Raw genomic sequence first — 20,409 nt, forward strand, 5'->3', positions numbered from 1 at the left:
TCTTGCTCCCATTCATTCTCCACCACGCTTACTTCTTGCATCTTGCTCGCTCCTCTCTTTCCCCCTTTCTTCATACATTCACCACTCATGGTGCAACAAGTTTTCACTTAACACCAGGCAGACAACATGGCGCCGGGAGATTCAAATCGCTCAGTTTCTTAAAGCCTCTTGGTCATGAGGATTCCCTGTCCATGCCCCTCTTTAGGTCCTAGCCAGTTGCTACGTTGGATCCCCTCCAACCCAGGTCTTCTCTCCCAGGGTCCCAACCCCACCTCACACTTTCCTGGGCCACCCTACCTACCCTCCTGCTGTCACTGTCCCCTTAACCTTGCCCAGTTATCCTTCTTTGTACTCTTGAACTCATTTTTTTTTTTTGAGACAGGGTCTTGCCCTGTCACCTGGGCTACAGTACAGTGGCATCACCAGAGCTACTGCAACCTCCAACTCCTGGGCTCAAGCAATCCTTCTGCCTCAGTCTCCTGAGTAGCTGGGACTACAGGTGGGTGCCACCATGTCTGGCTAATTTTTCTATTTTTCATACAGACAGGGTCTTGCTCTTGCTCAGGCTGGTCTCAAACTCCTGAGCTCAAGTAATCCACCTACCTCCTACCTCGGCCTCCCAGAATGCTAGGATGATAGGTGTGAGTCACCATACCCAGCCAAGCAGTGAATACTTCTGAACAAATGGGTGAATCTCAGCACCTAAGCCTTCAGTGGGAACATCTACCTGTCAATCCCAGTGAAACTCGTACAAAGAAGAGGAAGAGGGGTCTCCTGGGCCCCCACCCCAACCCCAGGTGCTGGGGTATATAGACTACCCACCTCTAGGACCCAAAGATCCCCCACAGCTGAAAAACTGGACTCAGAGGAGCAGGTGGAGTAACGTACTAACATTTTTAATAGTCTGATCAGATCAATTCACATCACAAGATCAACCTGGGCTTGCTCACGTGTGACACACCGAGGTACACAATGTCCCTACCTGCTGGTTCTCCTGCCTTCCTGGCTCCCAACAGCACTGAAACCCCTCTACCTCCCTGACCAGACTGGCATTTTTTAAAATTTTGCATAAAACTATTTCATCCATAGACTTCAAACAATCAACTAGCCAAGTTAATTATGGTACATCTAAACAAAGTTTAATACTAACCCTAATGTGTGACTGCGGTTTACAAAGAGCTCTGTATCACCTGGGATAGCTTTCAGTAGCAATTCACTACAACTGGTCCTAAAAAATAATAACAATAATAATAATAATTAGAGAATTGAAACCCAACAGCAAGTTGAATGGTTAAAATCACATAAGAACTGGAATTTGGGGTGGGGGTATCCTCAATAGCTGAGCATGTCCTAGCAGCGAAGTGCTAGCCTCCCTCCACGCAGGGCTCAGGAAGGTCTGGGGCCTTCCAGGCTGAGGGCTGAGCTCGGCAGGGATCTTGGAGGACACTCACCCCATGGTCCGTGGGATGCTGTAGGTTTCTGGCTTCCTTAAAAACAGCTGGGCATCAGCGTTGTGTAAGTGAGTGGAGACCCTACTGCATTTTTTTTTTTAGAGATATTGAGAGGAGGAATGAGGAATCAGAGAAGTGGGAGACCAAAATCACTGAAGTCCCAGAATGCCATGGGGTTTGGGTTTGGGATGGGAGTCACTAAGAACTGAGCACCAGGAATTCCAACTTCCACTCATTAGGGGAACTGGGACTGGTGTTCCTTGGAAGGCCTATGTAGTGTTTTCTGCCCTCGTCCCATTCTGGGTCTCACTGATATTTCTGCAGAATATCAGAAGAAAATCTATTTCTAAAGACCACGGGGGAACAGGTGGTGGAGAGGGAGTTGGGTCAGGGTTGTGGGGGTAGATAAAAATGAATAAAAATCTCTCAGCTACAGAACCCAAAGACATCACTTCCCTCCGCATTCACAGCATTTCTCAGCAGTCCCCGGGTGGCTGTGTCCGTGGGGACATAGCATCTGCCTCACTTCCCCTCAGGCCCCAGGGGCTGCTGGTCAACCTCAGGATCCACTAAAGACGATGCAAAGGCCGACTGAACAATCTGGAACCCAAAGGACTCGAGGAGAGACATGTTCTGCTGGGGAGAGAAAGGTGAGCCGAGGGCAGGGCCCAGGTCCCCCAGCGGGCCCCCGAGGGCCCGGACATGCACCTTCTGGATGTGTTTGTTCAAGTAGGACTTAGAGCGGAAGAAGCTCCCACATTCGGGGCATGGGTACTTCTTCTCCCCGTCCGATTCCATTTTGTTTTTGGGGGCCGCCATGTCGCAGGAGAAAGAGCCGTTGGCACTCTGCTTCTCTGGCGTCTTCAGGTCACTGGCATCTGAGAGGTCACCGTAGGAGTCAGAGCTCTCAATCGGATCCTGATGTGAGCATTTCTGGCCTTCTATGGAAAAACAAAACACAGGGGAGAGATGAGGCCGGGTCTTGGAGACTGCCCCTCCTGGAGGGGTCATGGGGTGCCAGCTCACGGCCTGTGGGAGGTAGCCGATGGCCAGCCATGGCCCTGGCTGAACACACGGAGGTTCGGCTGGTAAGTCTGGGAGCCTGGAGTTCCTACAAGGGTGAGGCAGCCTCCCTTGCTGTGGATGCTTCATGCAGCTGCACGTGGACTGCTGACCATCATCTCAGCCTGCTTCAAGGAAGGGGTGTGGAGAGGGGACCTCTACTGCTTCTGCCCAAAACAACTCAGAGACCCCAACTCCTGGGCACTCTCTTGGGTGCCTCTGGGGGTAAAACAGCTACGCTGATGATGCCGAGCAAATGTATCAATGACCTCATCTCCTGCACCAGAGTAGCTGCACCCTAGCCAGGCAGGCAGGACCAGAGCCATGAGGTCCTCAACCCCAGCAGACCCTATCGATGGCTCAGACAGAAGCCAATTCTTTTCCTAATGCTGCCAACATAAGCCTTGCCCTTACCGCCTTCCTTCTGCCAAAACTCTTCCAGGGCCAAGCAGCTGAAGCACAGAGATTAAAAGCAACTCTGAACAACTCAGGTGGCTGGGTGTCCCCACCCAGGGCCCAGGACAAGCTGGGCTAAGAGACAACCCTGACTGCTCTGCCTTGCCCCATTCACACTGGAGTCCTCTACCAATCGCAGCTTCCTTCCTGGGTCCAGAGAGCCATGCCGGGAAGGGAGGTCTGTGATGGGAGCATGGAGCATGCCATCTCTGCCATCTCTACCATGTGCCAAGCTCCTGGCCTCATCCCCAAGGCAACGACAATGTGACATACCACAGAACAACCTGACCAACAAGTGAAGGTGGGCCTGGGGACCTCTCCACAAACCAGCTCTGAGTCAGAGAAGTCAGGTAGCTCATTTCTTGCCATGCAGCTCACAACCACAGCCAGAGGCCCTCCAGAAAGGGCTGTTCACAGCAACCGACCACCCCTATCACGGGCGAAGCCAGCCATTGGCTCCCGCTGGCCCACAGGTCAAAGGAGGAGAAAGCATTCAGCCGCAGCTCCACACCGTCCTACAAGGCTACAGCAATGGACAGGCCCACAGTGACTCCTCATGCAGGGCTCCTCTTCCGTCCTGGGCCCAGGGCATCCTGCAGGGCTCCAGATGGTGGGGGCTGGCCGAGAAGGGAAGAGGGCTGGGGAAGAGGAGGCGGGGACAGGATCTTGGCAGTGCCCTAAAGCCTCACTGCCCTGGGGTGAGATACCCACTGTGACTTTTGTCCTGGAAGCCACTGTCACTCAGATCTCTGAGCCTCCTCAAGGCAGCCAGAAAACTGGCCGCCTTCCCGCCTCCCCACACCCGGCCCAGCGCCCCCACAACACAGTCTGCGCAGAGAAGCGAAGTGCAGAGCAAGGGGTCGCTTGCCTTTGTTGCCATAGGTCCTGGCGCAGTGGAACGCTGCTCCCCCATTCGGGATGGGCTCCTGGTGCCTGGAGACCTGGGGAAGGGGAACACCGTGGTGGGTTTTAACATGGACCTTTAAGTAGGAGGCAGAGGAGAAACCTAAACAAGACAAAAGGAGATGAGATCCCGCGGCCAGCAAGAGATACCTCTCTCCTTCCCCCATGCCTCTCCTCTGGCCGCACTGGCTAGCACTCTCAGGTCAGCTGCACCTAGAAGGGGCCCCCACCTTGGCTCACAAAACAGCTGCATCCAAGATCAACGCACCAGCAGGAAAAAAACCCAAAAAAAGAAACAAACAAAAAAAACAGCTGTCATCACATGAGCTACATGGCTCGGGTCAGAGGGTGGCACTGTCCCCAAATCAGCTTCTCTGCAAAGCCCACTCTGCAAGGCTATGGTGAGGGGCCTAGGCCGGCCACCTGGTGGATGGCCTGAGATCCTGCTCCTGCTAGGGCCAGAGGCCAACTGTATCCAGGCTTGTTTGATGCCTTAGTAACAAATGGTTTGAGTGGATGTTCTGCAGCCCCAGGTGGGTGGCAGGGACCATGGGTAGAAATGTGGTTAGACAAGTACATGGGGCTGTAGGGCAGCCACGGGATTCCAGCAGCAGAATGCCTGCTCAACATTAGCAAAAGTAAACTGGACAACAAAGCAGGGACCCCAAAGGCATGCCTCCAGGGATCCCCCTTCTTCTACCTGTATGTTCTATTTTGCTAACTTGCCCACCTTCAGCATAACTGGATTTAGTAACTGTTTAGACCTTTTGAAGAACAACAACAAAAGCAGGATGTCACGCCAAAGAGGCACAGCCACCTCTTATGCACGGTGGTCTTTTTGGTTCAATTTTGGAGCGTGCACCAGGTTCACGTCCAGAAGAAGAAACAGGGATGATCTGTTTGTCTTTATTTTGGGGGAGGGGCAATCTAGCCCATCCCCACATGCTTCAGTCAGTTTGAGCCACGAAATGTCTCGGGCTGGGAAGAGCAGATGTTGGGCTACTTCCACAGCAGCCACAAGTCCAAGGATACAGAATCAGGTGGGCCAGTAAAAGGCTGATGACCTGGGTTTCACAGGAAGGAGGGATGCCATTGAGCCTCACTGCGGTCCAGGATCAGAAAGCAGGAACTGAAACTTTTTAGTATAAGGCCCTCTGGAGGCTCCAGTGCCCTGATGGTGTCCCTTCAATCCACTCCAGATCTGGCTGACATGTTATCAGGTATTTTCATTTCCTTTAAAATTACATAGCCATAGGGTAATGGTGAGATCCACTGCTAAGCGTCAGAGGCTAGAGCATGCTGTGTGAGGTCTGCACAAGACTTGTTTTAAAAAAGCCTGAATTGGCATGGCATTTTGAATGCTGCTGCATCTGTAATAAAAGTTCACCTTTAGCAGGTGCTGATGGTGTGCCAGGGCCCGGCACACTGCACGCACTACTTGGTAGAATTCCCCCAATGCCCTATATGGGAGCTGTGAATTACTATTACACCCATTTTACAGATAAAGAAATAGGAGGCTTGATGAGGTTAAGTAACACATGTACAGCTACTAAGTGACAGAGCCTGAACTCTAACCCCAGGACCCTGTGCCACCAGAACTCAGTCCTTAACCACTGGGCTAATTCTTTAATGGTTCCTGTGTGTTGGCCCTGGGCCCTAGAAACATCCCTTTGACTTTTGCAGTAGGTTTCACTGTCACCATTGATACTCATGCATTTCTCTGCCATGTTGGTGGGTTAGAATGGAAGCTGCTGATACACAGAGTGGTGGCCTGTGGGAAGCTCATTTGACAAATACTCCCCTGACAGCAGCACTTGGTTGTTCTGGAGGGAAATGTGCCATCAGGCAAATTTTCCTTCCTTTCCCAACACAACTACTTCAAAGGTCTACCTGGACCAGATGCTGGTGTCCTGTCCTGCCTGGCAGAGTGAACTGTCCTGCACTGTGACCGAAGTGGTCTGCCTAGGGCCAATCACTGGGGGACAGACTGGCTTAAGAGGGTCACATGCAAATGGTCCTCAGAGGGAGGCTGAAGTCAGGAATGAGCAGACAAAGCTGGTGGGAAAGAGGCTCTCAGCTCTGCCCCTTGGGTGGGCACCATGGAACCAAGCTGAACCAGGAGACGTGGGTCCCTGGCAACCAGCACAAGATAACAGAACTTTTTGACACTATGATGATGGCACTTTAGAAGGGAATTTTTTCTTTTGACTTTTAATCCCTTTGGGACCTCTAAAGTAGTATGAAGCCCTCCCCATGGTGTACCAGAGCAGGTTCACTGCCATCAAAGGGAACAGGAAAGGTGGGGGAGAGCACCAGGAATTATTATATTCACTCTCACGGGAGAGCTCTGCCAGGGGAATACAGCAGATGCTCAACAGAAACTTGCTGCGTTTTCCTGAAAAACAGTCTGAGAAACTGTTGCGTCCTCTTGACTCTACCCCAGCTGCAGACTGTACTATCTATAGCAAAACCACATGGCAGGGTAGTGGGAGTGGATCCACAGCTGCCACTTAAAGCCCAGAATTTAAACACAGAGCAACTCAGCAGCCAAGTGCTGGGATGAAACAGAAGCTGAGCTTCTGAGCAGAACACATCTTTGAAGCCAGACATATTTAGCAGGAATTCTAAACTTACCCACCATTCACCACTGATTAACCAAGCGCCAAAGAGGCAGCTTGATCCAGGCGTCCACGCAATGGAGATGCTGGGTGCACACATAACTGCCACTACAACCAACAAGCCACCCGCCCTCTCACTCCAGAGATGAAGAGCTTATTAGCAAAAGGCCACTGCTCCTCAGTTGCGTTTTCTCGCCTGCTGTACCTGCCATTTGCATTCCAGAAGCAAATCATCCTCTGACAGGTTCCATATCCTTGCAGGGGCTGGAGACTACTTTCTTGATGTCCAAACCCTGGAGGGGCCATTCCCAGCTGCCCTGTGTCGGAGGGGGCCTTCCAAGTAGGTTTATGTCAGTCCAGCAGGCTGTCTGCATTTACCCTCTTGTGCGCTCACCTCTGACTAGGGAAAAGGCTTCCTCTACCTTTTTTTTTTTTTTTTGAGACAGAGTCTCACTCTGTTGCCCAGGCTAGAGTGAGTGCCGTGGTGTCAGCCTGGCTCACAGCAACCTCAAACTCCTGGGCTCAAGTGATCCTACTGCCTCAGCCTCCTGAGTAGCTGGGACTACAGGTATGTGCCACCATGCCCGGCTAATTTTTTCTACATATATATTTTTAGTTGTCCAGATCATTTCTTTCCATTTTTCAGTAGAGACAGGGTCTCGCTCTTGCTCAGGCTGGTCTCGAACTCCTGACTTTGAGCGATCCACCCGCCTCGGCCTCCCAGAGTGCTAGGATTATAGGCATGAGCCACCACGTCCGGCCTCTGCCTTTTAAGCAATCATCTTTGAGTCCAAATGTCTCTGTCAAAGGCAGATTCCTGAAAAGCTATCCTTCTTCCCCATACCAGCACATATGCATATATACAAAGATCCTGCTAGACAAAGTTTAAAAGAAAGGAAGAAAATCATGGAGATCCCGTCTCTCTTTTCCACTGCTCAACTCCACTGATTTCCTCAACTCAAAAATGAGGGAACAAACTTTTCTAGCCATAACACTCCCCCCACTGCAAATGACCTTCCTCTACAAATGGCATCATATACTCCCTATATGTTTCTAGGACAAAAAAAGGGTCATCTGTCTCATTAACCTGCATTCGACTCAAGTGTTGGGGTAGGGCAGTCAAGCTACCTCTCCTCGTCCCCATTCTTCACTGCCAGGAGTCATTTTTGTGGCAAAGACTTAAAAAGGCAGCTCTATAGGTAGGTAGTTAAGCTGACTGTTTAAGAATTGTTAGGACTGAAGGATCTCAGAGGACACCTGGAAGTTCACCGGATTCAACTTTAACCATTCTGCCCAGTGGGCTAACACTGAGCCTCTGCTCATGCATAGCCTTGGTGGCAGCAGGGCAAATGATGACACAGAGCTCTCTGCGTTCTGATTCCAATGTCTCAATGTCTTTGGTGCCCAGAAGGCACTTTACCCTCTTCCTCATTTTTGTTCTTTTTTGACCTCTTCCTATTTCTGCCCAAGGAATGAGTCCAGAGGCAGAATCCTGCTTCTCTTTTGATAAAAACTACAATCATTTCCTCTTCCTTCTGAATACCCAGTGTGGGTTGGACCAGCACCTTCTTTTGTCTTCCTGGAGGAATGGGACTTCCTGCTGTGACTCTATGACATGAAGATGTTTGGCCTGTGATCCAGATTTGGTCTTGGCTTTTCTGAGAAAAGGTGGACTCTGGTTTTACTCTTCCGGCTCTCCCATCCCAGTCACATAGCCTGTGGCTGTTGCCCAAGTCCTCTTACCAGCCCTTGGAAAAGAAATCCTGACGTACAATAGTTGTTGGCTTTGCCACATCAGCTGCCTCTTAACTGGGCCAACTTTCCCACTGTCCCTGCTGCTCTCAGTTCTTTCCTTCTGAGCTGGGCTCCCCAGGGCTGTAGCCCTGGGTCTCCTGTCCCATTCTTGTGCTACTCTGCCATCTCAGCTGGGCTTTCTGAGTTTTGTCATTAGTGTCCTCCACTCTCACTGGTGTTCAGCCTCTGTTTTCTGACCCCAGTTCTCAAACTGGGAATTTCAACATTGGAAACTTGACAAGATGCCTGCTGACGGCATGTTACAGCAGGTTTAAGGTTATTTGGGGGTGCTGTCAGGAAGCCAGGTTGGGATGAAGCAAGACAAGAAACCATCTTTTTCTAGAGCTGGGGCAGCCCCAGTCAAGATGGTCAGCCACAGCCTGATGACTCTCCCTGCACACACAAGCCCACTTGCTATCTGGGGGATGCTCCTGCCAGAAATGGGCTCTACTGACATGTCAGAAAATAGATCAGATGGCTTAAGAGGCTTGAATTACTACTTCCCTGCTTTCACAGGTGTCCTAGTGGTACAAACATCCAGTTGCCTTCAAGGCAAACCCCAGGTGTGAAAGCCCAGGATAGGACCCAGTTCCAGGACATCAAGAACACCCCCAGCTACTCAGCAATCTCCCTCCACCAGGGGCCTCAGGGCACATGGACACAGCACAGGCACCCAGCGATTCCAGCCAACGCCTGCAGGGGTGTGGTGCCTGGTCCAAATAAGAGTGTCAGTGAGCTGTGTCCTTCTTAACATTGTTGCAAAGTGTAAGGATGGGCCTCTCAAGTGTGCAGCTCCTTGTGGGATCAGAGAACTTTCATCTACCTTGTCTCTTGGGATCCTTACAACAACCCTGTGAGGTATGGGGAGGGGGGCGATGTTCTTAACCCTATTTGAGAGATGAAGAAACTGAAGCTTAGAGAGGGGAAGGGAGAACTGAAGGCCATAGTGAGGGGCTGGGACTACACCCTGGGTCCCTTGACTCCTGGTTCAGTGACTGACCTGTTAAGCCATACCCCAGACTTCCAGAAGCATTGAGACAAGAGTGCCCCAGGAGATAAGACATCCCAACAATATTCCCAGCTGGCCAAAGCAAGAGCACCATGCAGAAGCATCTTCACACTCACACAGACAGCTGCCCCGACCACCTTCAGCACAGATACAGCGCAAGCCTCCTCACTGACACTGCGCTTACAAAATACCAACCTCCAGCACTTCCAACAGCCAGCAGAACCTGAGACGGGCCTGATTTCATCTAACAAGACACTGCCAGAGTGAGACACCACCTAGGCCCACCTTGTCCTCAAGCACACCGTCCTGCTCAGAGCACCTTCCATGTTCCTCTGTCATCAAGGTCGCAATCTACCTGAGTTTGGGCTCTCTTCTGACCATTTGTGCTAGAAAGTTTCTGCCCTTTGTTTATCTCCAACACTCGACGTCCTTCCCTGGCTGCTGAATTTCATATGCCAATGAATCAGCCAACAAAAGCTCTTAAACAGGACCTTTGTTTCCTCCCACTTTGGGACCTACGGACTCCTCCACCGACCTCAGTAGTTCAGTGGTATCTGCAAAATGCATCCATCCTCCCACCTGAGCAGCAGGTGAGCTATGGGCCCAAGCTTGGGAATAACCTGTCTCCTTCTGTTCCCACCTGCTGGGCTCCTGGGACCTCCCATTCCAAGCACCCCAAGTTTCTTGGGAAGGAGGGGGTAACGAACGGCTAGCTGGGCAATGAAGGTGCTTATTGTTCAGTGGGAAGGGAAGGCCGTGCAAAGAGTGGAGTCTGAGGCAGGGGGTTCCGGACACACCATCGGCTGGAAGTGAGGAAACAGCGAGCAGATTACCTCGGTTACAGATACTACAGAAGTTGCTGGGCCCCTCGCTGTGCTTCTTCAGGTGGTCTGCCATGTATGCTGCCCGCAAGTACTTCCCACACACCTGGCAGGGCACCTTGTCTTCATGACAGGCCAGGTGGGAGCGCAGACGGTCTCGGGTGGCAAAAGAAGCGTTGCAGGTCTGGGGGCAGAAAGGAAAACGGGATGAGGCAAAATCCGGCATTCCACGCCTGACTCCCCACCAAACACAATGCGAAGCAAGAACGGTTTCTGGCCATCACGTGGACTACCCTTTGCAAAGAGAGCTCTAGGGCGTGGCTCAGGCTCTCTACCCAGAATGCCAAGCAGCTGCTCTGATTTCCCGTGATACCTCCTCACAGGACACCTGAGCCGGAACCACTGGTTCTAAACGGCTACATGCCCAGGACACAGCAGCAGAGTTCTACACTCCTCTACAAACGAAGAGTTAGACATTTGTTCATTCGTCCTCAGTAAGAACTGACTTTAGTCGCATTGGCTGTAAGTGGATTTACGGATGAGTTATTGGCAAATAAGCCAGCCTTCCTGTTCTCCATCCCTGGGTTTCCCCTAGTTGCTTTAAACAAAGAATTCAATTTATTCATTTTATTTAAAAGTGACATTAGTCCTTGGCCACAGGGAAATGGAAAGAAAAGGCAGGACAAAGCACAGAGACAATGCTTCATAATGTTTTTGTGAGTCTGAATTGCAAAAGCAGCCCCTAAATGATAGTGTCAATTCTGCTAATGTGAGAATTAGCAGAGAGAACAAGGGCTGGAGGCTTCAAGAGAATTTGTGACATGTTAAGTTGGGGAGATGCTGGTAACAAGGATGACGCTATCACCCTCCGTTAATGAGCACTCATTCTGGCCAGGCAGGTACCAGGCTTAGCCTTTTAGGTGCATTTATCTCATGCAACCCACCCTTATAGCAGCCCTCTGAGGCAGGCTGCATTATCACCCTCCAAGAAAACGTGGCCACGGTGGCCTGTGGTGTGAGCTGAGCACCACTTCACGGCCAGGTCCCAAGGCTGGACGACTCAGGAGCCAAAGGTCAGCACCAGCCCCCTGGGAAGGAGGCCCCGGGTCACCGGGTATTTCCTATACCTGAGGACCTGACTGATAGTCTATCAGTCACTCACCTGCCCCCAACATCCCTTCCTCAGTTGGGGCTTGCAAAGGCACGTTAGCCTTGGGGGTCACGGAATATGGGGAAGCCCTGAGGAGAGTTGAATCTGTTGGCTTTCAGGCTATTCTGGTTCCATGTTTCAGGAGTTCTAGTCAATTCTGACTCATTTCTTTTCTCTATGTGTGTGTGTTTACTGTTTCAGAACTGTAAGAGCCAGCAATGTTCACCTTTAAGCGCATTACCTATCAAATGTTAACTTGTGCTAGCTTAGAGCTGCCCTTGCCATCTCTCTTTAACAGAAGCACATTCTGAGACCCCGAGATCTTAAGGTAAGTGTCTGAACACTGTCACCACATACAAATATTTATCTATTTCCTTACTGTACAAAGAAGAGACAAGCGCATGCAGTGCTTGGAGGTAGAAAACGCCGCTGTTTGCTACTCCAATCCCAAATATCCACGTTCATCAGCATAGCCTCCCCTTGCTCTTCTCAGTCATTGTCTTTTTAAGTAAACGTTACAAACTTGAACAGAACAATGTATGCTAATGAAACACTGCTTCTGTCTCTTTTATATATTCAGTTGATTCATATGACAAATGAGGAAGCTAACTTTAGAAAGTGAACGTGGCTAAAGCACAAGACTCGGCTACTAGAGAAAACCCAGTACGCCCCTGCCACAGCCAGGCCAGGACTCTACCAATCCTGCCGGCCACCCTGAGCTATCTTGTCTTTCCCAATTTATAGCTGGGACAGCAGAGGACCTCAAAGGACAAGGGACAGCTGGAACAGGAACCAGCACCCGCATCTACACTCTTATCATCTCCAGATTAGCAGAGGTGGCTTCTGGTGAGTGAAAGGTACTGATACTTTTTAACACAGTGTACTGTACTTGGCAGCCAGGACTCCTCTGATGGGGAAAGGTGAAAGGATTTGTGCAGGGAAATTCCACCACTTAGGTGACTCAGAAAGCATCCTGGACGCTTGCTCTCATGGCCACAAATGAGCCCCACCTCAGTCAGGGATCTTGTGACCCAATGATAGGTCACAGTGGGAGAAAAAGATCAGAATCTTCCACCGAACCCACCAACCTGTAAATCTCAGTGAGGGCTGCCATAAACACGCTCGGGAAAGAGAGGTGCACCTGTCAATTTATCCAGGGACGAGAGCTGGCTTTCCCAGGCAGTGACCTGAGGACCACCCCTCCAATGGTGAGGAGGGGAGTATTCTAAGCCTCAAAACTCAAAGGAACCAACATGGACCAGGTGTAAGAAAACGGGGCTGAAAACAGGTATTTAGGATTTTGTCTTTTTTGGTCCCTGAGAGAGGGGGCCACTGGAGGGATATGAAAGAGATGCCTTGTTTCTCTTGCCAATCTTCTTTTGGGATCTGTCCTCTAAAGGCTTTACCTGCCATGCTTTGCTACCTAAAGATGGACAGCCAAACCTCAATTATCCACAAGTGGATTATCCATTTGAGGATTAGCTAAGCAAAATTAAAATCCCAGACTGGGCAGGCTTCCCCCACCCCATCCTCCATTGATTATTTCTCAAGGAACGCAAGCTAACTTTAGCCTGAGCAAACATAATTAGGAATGTAAATCTGCTGCTGGGGGAAAAAAAAACACAAACACAACAAAAGCTTTCACTGTGTTAAAAAAAAAAAAAAAAAAAAAAAGCCAAGCTGAAGTGATTGTTGGCTTCTCTGTGCCAGGACTGACCCTCTGTGGCTGGAGTCCCCAGGTTTTCTGGGGAAACTGTGAAAGCGTACGAGTCCAAGTCTAGGCCTGCCACAAGTTCAGACAACACAGAACATGAAAGAGTCTGGCCACACAACCCAGGAGAGACGTGGCTGGGGGAGAGACAGATCTCAGAGAAGGGGAGACATTCAGAACCTCCATGCTGGGGCCACTCAGGAGAAAAGCACTCCCCGTCCTGGGGACAGGGAGAAGACAGAGGGACTGAGACGGGAAGAGAGTGTTCCAATGGCAGGATGCTCAGAATGGCTGCCCTGCCCACAGCCCTATGCACAGGCAGCCTGCTGTTGTTAGGAGGCACACCTGCCAGGTCCTGGCCCAGCCACCCTCACCTCTGGTCACCACCACTCAACACTGAGCCCCAGTCATGCTCCCTTCCCTCACTGGCCAGTTTCCCCCATCCCAGACTTCCTAAAGCTTTTCTTCCCAAGGGTTGAGCTTATAAATGGTACCCACACGGTACCAAGGACACTAGTGCACACCCCCACCCTTGGTGGACTTTGAACTCTGGCAGCCTCAAGGGTGTCTTGAGCAGCCTTCTCCCACAGCCCTGGAAGAGTCTAAGGGCAGTGCATGAAGGTCTGGCTCCATGGGCTTTTTTGGCCCCCTTCTTCTTGAGCGTATGCCCATCTCATTTCATTCTTTCTCTAACCGGCCCCGTAGAAGTGGGGCCCCTGGAAACAAGGGGAGAGGTCCACCTGCTCCAGCTTCTCAGCTTTAGGCTGAACTTAACAGGAAGGCAATGTCCCAGCTCATTGAGCTCATAAATTCAGCAGCGCTTGGGGCATTTGGGCCGGTTAAGGACACTAAGGCCAAGCCTCAAGGAGACCTGTATGTCACTGCCCAGCCTGAAACTTCCTGCCCCTACCTTCAGATAGCCTTTCTACTCAAGCTGTGGCACCGGTCTCTGTAACTGGCCCTTTTCATCCTCTGCAGCATCAGTGGGGGAGAGGTATGGGCTATGCCCAGCCAGACAGAGGCCAAGGGAACCAACTCCCAGAGAGCCATCCCTTCACCTCTGATGCTTTCAGCCCACCACACTACGCCAGAGAGTCTCCTGCTGTTTAACCAAGCCCGGCACAGCTGGCTGGCCGGCCCAGAGCGCAGAGCCAGCACGTCTTCACCTGCTGGGTCCTCATTTAGGGGAGTTCTGGCTACAGGGCAGAGGCAGGGCCAGCAGGTCTGTGAGAGTGTGTGTTGGAGGGGCAGGGTGGGAGCCGGCTCTTACACCAAGGGACAGTGATGTCAGTGTTATGACACAGACCAAGGACAAAACACACAAAGCCTCAAATGTTAGAATGAAAACTTTTATCATCACTCCTGTTCTCCCCGCAGAGCCTGCGGGGTCTAAAGGGCACACCAATGGGATCCAAGGGGGGGTCTACATCTGTTTTATCAGCCCCCAAAAGCCATATACTGGGGTGACCCAATATAAAGCTACTGATTAGTTTAGTTCCTGAGCAGACCTGCTAATAAACCTCAAAAACACCAAAGTCTACTGTACTAGCCAGAGATGAAAGCAGGACCTGAGTGGGAAGGGAAGAGGGCAGCACAGGTTGACACTAGCTGGAGTTGTGCCAGAGACTTCTCTGGAGGCAAATTCACTTCCAGAGAGGGGGGAGGGGTAGCCAGGTCCCATTTTCGAAACCCCATGCCTTATGGGAAGTGATGCCGGGGGAGGGGAAACAGATAAGCTAGTAGCTTAGTTCCCAGGGAAAGCACCAACCTCCAGAATTACCCAGGCAAGGACAGATGCCCAGGGATACCATCTGTTAAAAGATGGGGGGTGGTGGGGGGATGGGAAGGCAAGAGAGCCCAGAAAGAAACCTGGAGGCTGTGGGGGGGTACCAAGAAAAGTGCTCCTTGCTATCCCCATTTGGGGGCCCCAAGCTGGTAAAGACCCCAAGTCACCCAGGGAGGAGCTAGGTGTGGTGGGCAGGAACCACCTTGCTGGCCTCTCCCAAAAGCAGGGGTCTCAGGCCAACTGCCACTCCTATTACCCTCCATGGTGAACCCTGTCCAGGGAGGCCCAGGCTAGCCCACAGGCCACTGGGTAAAGGCCCTGCTGCTCTCTGGGGCGGTCCAGCCCTGCCTCAGATATCCCGGCGGGGCTGGGCAGAAGAGAGTGTTGCTGGAGTGTGCTGGGTTCAGGTTTTCAAGGGCTGGGAATGATTTTTTTAGAGAAAGGGAAAAGGCGGTGTCAGGAACCGAATGGGACGACCTCCACAAAGCAGGCTGGGCAAAGTCCCATGATGGCAGGTCGCTAGGAAGAGGTTCCAGGGGCGGCAGGCCGCTGCTGCTCCCAACCCACACCTGGAAAAAGGGCAGAGAGTGCAGGTTACCCACCCAGGCCACCGGGCACGCCCCCACTGCCCTCTGGGCTCCTCCTACTCTGCCTGGGCTGCTCAGCACACTACCTGGGAGAGTCAGAATGTGCTCCGTGATGAGACAATCAGAGACAGAGAGAAGGCAGCAAGGCAAAGACAGATCCCAGCAGGCCCACCCTGGGTTACCCTCCTCAAGTGAGGCCGCCTGACATGTCTAGGAACACCTTCCACGCCTGGCCCCTGAGGGCTCTGGTCCCTACCTACAGCACATCCATCCCTCCCTACAGGTCGCCTTGAACCTGCCCCGCCTTGCCACCAACAGGATAAGGAGAAGCAGGTTATCCTATCAGAGGTGGTAGCGAATGCCCCACAACCATGTCTTGCCCTCAGTTGGCGGGCTCTTGGTACAGCAGAGGAGAGATAACCAAGGAGAAGATAGAGACGTGTTCTCTATCCACACAGGAATGCTCAGTGGCCAAGAGAGGACACTCAATTTTCTGGGGGCCAGCAGGGTCCCCAGATATTGTTCAAGCAGACAAACCGAGGGTGAGAATCTGGTCCAGGCTTCCCTCCATGCTACTCTGCCGAGAGCTCAATAGAAGAGGAGACCATCTTGCTCTCCAGTTCTCCGGAAACCCTGTCTCAGGATGGGTTAAACAGGTACCAGTGTCGGGAGATGAGACCACCTACTCCCTACCTCCTGCCTCCCCCACTGCCCTGTGCTCTAAGCTGAGGGGACCCAGGAGGAGCTTCTACTTGGGTCGGACAAGGGGAAGAGTTGTTGGCTAGACTACCAGGAGCCCTTTTAAAAACCCTGCAGTCTCTACAAACTGCTGGAAACCAGCAGCCAGGCCCAGCAAGGTGCCAGGTCCCCTAGCACAACATCTGTGCAATGCGGGCCACCATCCAAGGAGCCGGCAAACACCAGGAGAGGAAAAAAGCCAAGCAACAGAGTGAAGATGAAGACAGGGTGGGAACCAGGACCAAGCAACCAGGAAGGAGGCAACATCAGCTGTGAGGGGAGGGGGGCCGGGGTGAAGAACAAAGGAGAGCAGAGGGAGGGTGGAGGGACAGTGGGGAGGTGTGCAAAGCGGTGGTCAGTCAGCCGGCCCCCGGCACACACATCAGCTTGCTCACGGCCGCAGCTGTGAGAACAGCAGCATCCTCCTTCAGCCCATCTGTGCCCTGCCCACTCCTACCTGACACTTGTGAGGCCGCTCAGAAGTGTGCACCTGCTTGATATGTCCGTTTAAGTGATCAGGCCTAGAAAACAGAGAACCAAGCAGGACTTTAGAATAAGACACACAGAGATGGGGTACAAACTTGGCCAGAGCCCCCCAACATGCACACACTGCTGGAGAAGACTCCCTCTCCCTCACCCCAACATGACAAAGACAAAGTCACCACCCAGCTCTGGCTCCACAGGCGCAGCCTTTCTGCCCTGGTTTTTTCTAGAGGGGGAAGGGAAGTGAGCATTTGTCTCTGATCTTGCCTACCACTCCCCTAAATCCCCCAACCAGAAACTCAATGATTCCTAGGACCAGAGGCACTGGCTTTTGAATCAGACAGGGCTGTCTTTACTGCAGCCTTTCTGGGAGGGGTATGTGTGATTCATTGTCCAGACTAAAGCCCCTTAGAAACTCAGCCTTCCCCTCCCCCAGCCTCTCCCACGACGGCAGCCAATGAATGCCACCCGGATGGAATTCAGTCCCCAGAGGCCAGCCATGGAGCCTTAAGTCCCCAGCTGGCCTGGTAAGCCAGATGCCCGCAGGAGCAGGTGGGCAGGGGCTGCCTGACCGGTAAGACTGGTTTCTCACTGGGGCCCCTCTAAGGGAGTTCTCCATCCCTGGGCCCTCCATACAAGGTACAAGGTGAGAACCAGCCTTTTATTCTGAATGTTCTCTAAGAGAAAAACAAAACAACCCTCTGTTCCCAGACAAGTCCTCAGTTCCCCATCAGGCTCACTAGAAAGTGAACCTAAAAAGAGATCCTGCCTCCTCTTTTCCTTTCTGTCCTGAGAACGTAAAGGGGCTCTGTGGGTTCCATTAGGCTCTTGAGCCACCAGGTCAGAGCAGATCAAAGATTTGGGTGTTAAGATGCAGCTCTGGGTACCCAACTCTGTGTCCTGTGATCCCAGGTTCATGTGGAAGGCAAAGCTGAAGTCTACTGACCCAGGATAGCCCAAGCCCTGAGTTGGGGGATTTGGTGGCACGGGAGTGTAAAGAGTCCCAGATGCACTTGTTCCAGTCCCTCCCTCGGCAGCCATTCCATTCAAGCGGGGAAAGTTGCTGGAGGAGACCAGTCTCCCGCCCCCAGAGGGGGCCCCACGCCTGGTGCTGGAAACACAAAGGGATCCCAGGGAGAAGAATGGCGAGGCCTGGTGGCTCTGGCCTGAGGAATCCGGCCCCTTCCCACAGGCCCCAAGGAGGAGAGACAGTAGGGCACGCCTAGTGTCAGAGAACTTCCCTAAGGGAAGAGAAAGCAGCTCTTAGGCACACCATCCCAAAATCAGGACCCTTAAAACACTCTCCCCAAACCTGGCATGGCCCTGTAAGGGCAAGTGACCCCCCACAAGTCCCACACCCCCAGATCTCGGCAAGGAGCTGTCTCAGGAGCCAGGACTAAGATAGGTCGTGGTGGGGAGTAGGGGAGGAGGAGGGTGTCTTTCCTCACCTGGAGAAGCCTTTCCCACAGCTCTGGCAGATGTAGGGCTTGCCCACGGACCCATCATGGGACCGCACATGGTAGGACATGCGGTCTTTTCTCTTGAACCGCAGCCCACACACAGGGCAGGAGTAGGGCTTCTCCCCGGAGTGGGACAGCTTGTGCCGGTTGAGATGGTACACATCACGAAAGATTTTGCCGCAGATCTCACAGGCCACCTGCTTCCTGGTCCGGCTCCTCTTGCGAGGGCCATCGGGGTCTTCAGAGATGGGTAGCCCATTCTCACCCAGCCTTGGAGGAGGGAGGTCGATGTAGCCCAGCTGGAGGCTGGTGACACCGTGCTGGGCCTCGTGCTGCCGGAGCCGGTTGGCATCAGTGAACACCTTCCCACATAGGCCACATGGAAGGATGCCTGCCTCCCTCAGGCCCCCTGGAGACCCAAACATTGAGTCCAGCAGGTTGGCCTTCCTTGGGCGGCCCCGGCCTCGCTTGCCAGTCAGGGGAGGGGCACTGGATGCCACATTGGGGAACGGGGAAGTCAGCAGTTGGGGGGACAGGGGTCCAGCCACCATGGGCAAGCGGTCCACCCCAGGTAACACAGGCAGGGAGGCTTGGCCCGCAATGGCTGCACCAGCAGCCCGGGCTGCCTCATCCTCGGGCTGCATGCTGCCTGCGATGCCATTGCTGTTGGCTGCCAAGGCTGCCCCGTTGGTCATGTCCAAAGGGAAGCCCAAGTCTGAGGTCCCAGGGGGGCGAAAGAGCATGATGTCGGCCCGGGCAGGGGGCACCAGGATCTGTACATTGGACTGTTTGATGACTTCTTGGCAGATCTCAATGACCGACCTCATCAGCAGGAACTTGGCGGCCGTCATGAGTTCGGGGAAGCTCTCCAGGCGCACCACGATTCGGGAAGTGTAGGCGAAGTCCAGAATGTCCCCGAACACCTTGGAGCTGATAGTGTGCATCTCTAGCTCCCGGCTGCCCCCGGCCCCGCCGCCCGGGGCTGCCGTCGCGCCCCCTACATCAGCGGGACCCCCGTCTGCAGCTCCGCCATCGCCCAACTGGGCGCTGAACACCGACTCAAAGTACTCGCTGCAGGCGGCCAGCACGGCACGGTGCGCTGGGAAGCTCTCATCGCCCACGCGCAGGAGCACGTCGCAGAAGCGCCCGCCGTTTTTGCGCTGCTGGTTCAGGTTGTGTAGCATCTCCGTGCTGTGTCTGCTCACCTGGTAGGTGTAGCAGCCCGACGGGCCGCAGGAAGCGTCGTTCACCCGCTCCATGGCCGCCGCCCCCTCCCAATAGCCGGGCCGCGGCACCTGCCCGCCCCCTCCCTTCCCCTAGGCAGCGAGAAGCGGGGCACAGCAGACGTGTCCACACTCCCCACACGTGCCCACCCGGGGCTTTTTAGTCTCGCAGGTGCGCCGAGCGCACACGCCCCCAGCCCGGATCGGACAGTCTAGACGGCGGGGTGCACCATCCCCCACATAGCCACCCCCACCCCGCTGGATCGCGCGCTCGTCTCTTCTCTCCACTCGCCCGCCTCCCCTTCTCGGTCTACCTTCCGGGGGGTAAGCGAGCGAAGAGGTGAGCCCCTCCTGCAAACGCGCCTGCCACCTCCCCTCCCGCCCGCCAGGCGGCGCCGGCGCGCAGCCAAGAGGGGCGCGCACACGCGGGAAGGAGGAGGGGTCCGTCGCGCAGGCGCGCGCGCGCGCCGCGGCTTTTCCCGGGCCCGCTGGGGGCGCGCGCTGCGTCCCCTGCAAAGCGCGAGCCGGGGCGGGGGCGCCGGAGCGGAGGAAACAAAAGGCGAAGGCGGCGGCGGAGGGGCGCGCACGGGGGTGGCGGCGCGGGCCGGGTCCGGGAGCTTGGCTGGCGGTGGCGGCGGCGGCTGCTGGAGCGGGCGGACGGTGGCGGCAGCAGGGTGGGCCCTTCCCCAGGCCAGGCGAAGGCGGCGACGGAGCGGCGGCGCTGCGGCCCCGGGCTCCGTGTGTTCGGAGCGGAGGAAAGATGGCAGCGGCTGCACTTCCTCTTGCACTTTCACCCCTGGGGGGAGGAGAAGGAGGGGGCGATACCAACAACACCCCCCCCCTCTCGCTTGCAGAAAAAAAAAAGAAACGGCGAGCTCGGCGTGGGGGCCCCCAGCGCCCCCGGCCCTGCACGTGCGCGCCCGGATCCCTAGCCTCGACCGTCCCGCGCCGCAAACTTTCCACTTTCTTTGTGCCGAGCGCCCCCCCCTCACCCAGCCGAGGATGCACGGTCCCCCTTCCCTATTTATACACACCCCCCCGCAGCTCCGCTCCCCCCGCTTCCAGAAAAAAAAAAGAAACGGCGAGCTCGGCGTGGGGGCCCCCAGCGCCCCCGGCCCTGCACGTGCGCGCCCGGATCCCTAGCCCCGACCGTCCCG

The 20,409-nt window shown here is 54.0% G+C and overlaps 1 protein-coding gene across 3 annotated transcripts; it reads right to left on the reverse strand.

Annotated features, from left to right (window-relative positions):
• Window positions 1-877: 877 nt before the first annotated feature.
• PATZ1 (POZ (BTB) and AT hook containing zinc finger 1) lies at window positions 878-19,934 on the reverse strand. Of its 3 annotated transcripts, XM_012658009.1 has the most exons (5): window positions 18,018-19,934; window positions 16,544-16,607; window positions 10,127-10,298; window positions 3,838-3,975; window positions 878-2,392 (listed from the first exon to the last, which is right to left on the reverse strand). In XM_012658009.1, the coding sequence occupies exons 1-5, from the start codon at window positions 19,286-19,288 to the stop codon at window positions 1,974-1,976; spliced, it is 2,064 nt and encodes a 687-aa protein (XP_012513463.1). In that variant the 5' UTR covers window positions 19,289-19,934; the 3' UTR covers window positions 878-1,973. The 3 variants fall into 3 exon arrangements, with proteins under 3 accessions (XP_012513463.1, XP_012513461.1, XP_012513462.1); XM_012658007.1 differs by lacking the exon at window positions 3,838-3,975; XM_012658008.1 differs by lacking the exons at window positions 878-2,392; window positions 3,838-3,975; window positions 10,127-10,298 and adding an exon at window positions 14,309-15,330.
• Between the last annotated feature and the right edge of the window lie 475 nt (window positions 19,935-20,409).

This window comes from Propithecus coquereli, unplaced genomic scaffold (genome assembly GCF_000956105.1).
Source record: "Propithecus coquereli isolate 6110/MARCELLA unplaced genomic scaffold, Pcoq_1.0 Scaffold567, whole genome shotgun sequence".
Taxonomy (NCBI): domain Eukaryota; kingdom Metazoa; phylum Chordata; class Mammalia; order Primates; family Indriidae; genus Propithecus; species Propithecus coquereli.

Coding starts and splice junctions, on each gene's coding strand:
- PATZ1 (XM_012658009.1), bottom strand. CDS start 19,288: ATGGAGCGGGTGAACGACGCTTCCTGCGGCCCGTCGGGCTGCTACACC. Junction 10,299..16,543: donor AGCGGCCTCACAAGTGTCAG/GTAGGAGTGGGC, acceptor TTCTGCCCCCAG/ACCTGCAACGCTTCTTTTGC. Junction 2,393..3,837: donor CAGGACCTATGGCAACAAAG/GCAAGCGACCCC, acceptor GTTTTTCCATAG/AAGGCCAGAAATGCTCACAT.